Source organism: Orycteropus afer, unplaced genomic scaffold (genome assembly GCF_000298275.1).
Source record: "Orycteropus afer afer isolate SDZICR_OR568_19922 unplaced genomic scaffold, OryAfe1.0 scaffold00854, whole genome shotgun sequence".
Lineage (NCBI taxonomy): Eukaryota > Metazoa > Chordata > Mammalia > Tubulidentata > Orycteropodidae > Orycteropus > Orycteropus afer.
Window position 1 is genome coordinate 273,742 of NW_006922441.1, and position 2,499 is coordinate 276,240.

The 2,499-nt window shown below is 59.7% G+C and overlaps 1 protein-coding gene across 1 annotated transcript in view; it reads left to right on the forward strand.

Annotated features, from left to right (window-relative positions):
* GRIN2D (glutamate ionotropic receptor NMDA type subunit 2D) overlaps positions 1–2,499 on the forward strand; it is a 59,443-nt gene that overhangs the window by 55,314 nt on the left and 1,630 nt on the right. Inside the window, exons 10-11 of the mRNA XM_007958109.1 lie at positions 1,237–1,424; positions 1,558–1,790. Of these exons, the coding sequence (XP_007956300.1) occupies positions 1,237–1,424; positions 1,558–1,790 (421 nt within the window). The remainder of the gene's footprint in view (positions 1–1,236; positions 1,425–1,557; positions 1,791–2,499) is intronic.

Sequence of the window (2,499 nt, forward strand, 5' to 3'; positions counted from 1 at the left end):
CACTGCACCATGAGGGCTCCTTCAATGTCCCCAAGGACCCCCTCAACCCTCTTCCACCTGATGGTAGTTCCCAGTCCCTTAATCCCTCCTTTTCAGTCTGAATCTAGAAGTTCCAGTCTTTTCACTAAACCACTTGGAGTAATGCACCATATGCCACCCAGGGCATTTTCCTAAACAAAGAAAAATCGGGAGAGAAAATTACAGTCTGCCTGTGAGGCAGTAGAGGCCACACGCAGCTGCAGTACTTCAGCTGCCCGTATATCTGTGTCCATATGTCAGCTGGGCTCTCCCTGCCCGTTTGGAGCTCTAGAAGATGAATCTCAGCCCTGTCCTCCAGCCACAGAACGGGCAGGGACTCCCAGGATTCTCATACTCCAGAGCTTGCCCCAACCCCGTCCGTCAGTGTGTCCTACGGGGGTGACTGCTGTGATGGAAGCGCTACTGTGGGTAGTTCAAATCCTGGCAGGGTCACCCACGTGCTGGAACTTCCCAGCTATGGTGAGGATGAATTGTAATGATTAATAGGGACAGTTCAGAGTTCTCCAGCACTGCCGAGTATTGCTTGGGAAGCATCGCCTGTAGGATTGTGGTTAAAGCATTGGGCTGATAACCCAAACATAACCAGTTCGAACCCACCAGCCACTCTGCGAAAGAAAGATGACGTAGTCAGCTTCTGAAAAGATTGACAGCCTTGGAAACCCTATGGTGCAGTTCCACTCTGTCCTCTAGGGGCGCTGTGAGCTGGAATCGACTCCACAGCAGTGGGTTTGGTTTGGGCTTTGCTTCCATAAAGATTGACAGCCTTGGAGACCCTATGGTGCAGTTCCACTCTGTCCTCTAGGGGCGCTGTGAGTCGGAATGGACTCCACGGCAGTGGTGTGGTTTGGGCTTTGCTTCTGTAAAGACTGACGGCCTTGGAGACCCTGTGGTGCAGTTCCACTCTGTCCTCTAGGGGCGCTGTGAGCTCGAATGGTCTCAGCGGCAGTGCGTTTGGTTGTGGTTTTTGGTTAAGTGTTATGTACCAGGCCCTATCTGACTTTTGCAACAAGCGTGGAAGAGAAATGCTGCTATCCCCATTTTACAGATGTTGAAACAGAGACACTAAGGAGCAGTAACTTGGTCAAGAGTGCGGGGCTAGGTAGGAAGTGAGCATCTGGAAGTTGGGGCTGGGGGATGGGGAGGGGAGGTTCTGGGCGGGGCCAGAATGACCCACCTTTTGCACCTCCCACCCCGCAGAAAGCTGGACGCCTTCATCTATGACGCGGCCGTGCTCAACTACATGGCCCGCAAGGACGAGGGCTGCAAGTTGGTCACCATCGGTTCCGGCAAGGTCTTCGCCACCACGGGCTACGGCATCGCGCTGCACAAGGGCTCCCGCTGGAAGCGGCCCATCGACCTGGCGCTGCTGCAGTTCCTGGGGGACGGTGTGGCCAAGCACAGGGGTTCCTGGATGGCGTGGGGAAGGAGGAGCTGGGGGCGGGGACACCGGGGTCGGGGGCAGGGCCTGGAGCGTGGCAGGGGAGGGTGCTGGCCCGTGACCTCGAACCTTGCCCCCAGATGAGATCGAGATGTTGGAGCGGCTGTGGCTCTCGGGCATCTGCCACAACGACAAGATCGAGGTGATGAGCAGCAAACTGGACGTCGACAACATGGCGGGCGTCTTCTACATGCTGCTCGTGGCCATGGGCCTGTCCCTGCTGGTCTTCGCCTGGGAGCACCTGGTCTACTGGCGCCTGCGGCACTGCTTGGGGCCCACCCACCGCATGGACTTCCTGCTGGCCTTCTCCAGGGTAGGGGCGGCATGGGGGAGAGTCGGGGGACACGGGGAGAGTCGGGGGACACGGGGAGAGACAAGGAGATGCGGGGGTAGAGATGGGGGACACGGGGGTGCAGATGGGGAAATGCAGGGGCAGAGACAGACAGGGCAGAGACAGGGAGATACGGGGGAGAGACAGAGACATGGGGCAGAGACGAGGGGCGCAGGGGTGATGGGGAGACGCAGGGGGTAGAGATGTGGGACACAGGACAGATATCGGGGACACTGGGGAGAGACAAGGAGATGCAGGGGACAGAGATGGGGGACACGGGGATGGAGATGGGAGACCCAGTGGGGGGGGAAAGAGGGGGACATGCAGGGGGCAATGATGGGGGACACGGGGGTGGAGATGGGGAGACACAGGGGCAGAGAAGGGGGACATGGGACAGAGATGAGACGCAGGGAGGAGACACGGGGAGATTCAGGAGGGACGCGAGTAGAGATGCGGACACGGCGGGGAGACGGGGAGACAGGAAGCAGAGACTGGGGGACGCAGGCCATGATCAGGCGGCTGGGACGGAAGCGAAGGGCACGGTCAGAGCGTGGGAGCGGGAGTCGCGGCGAGAGTCGCGGGGTCGCAGGTGGAGTTGGGGAGATGCGGGCGGAGACGGGCAAAGGGCGCAGCCACAGAGGGAGGACGGGGTGGGCACCGGGCGACGGACGGAGCAGCTGGGGCCACGCCG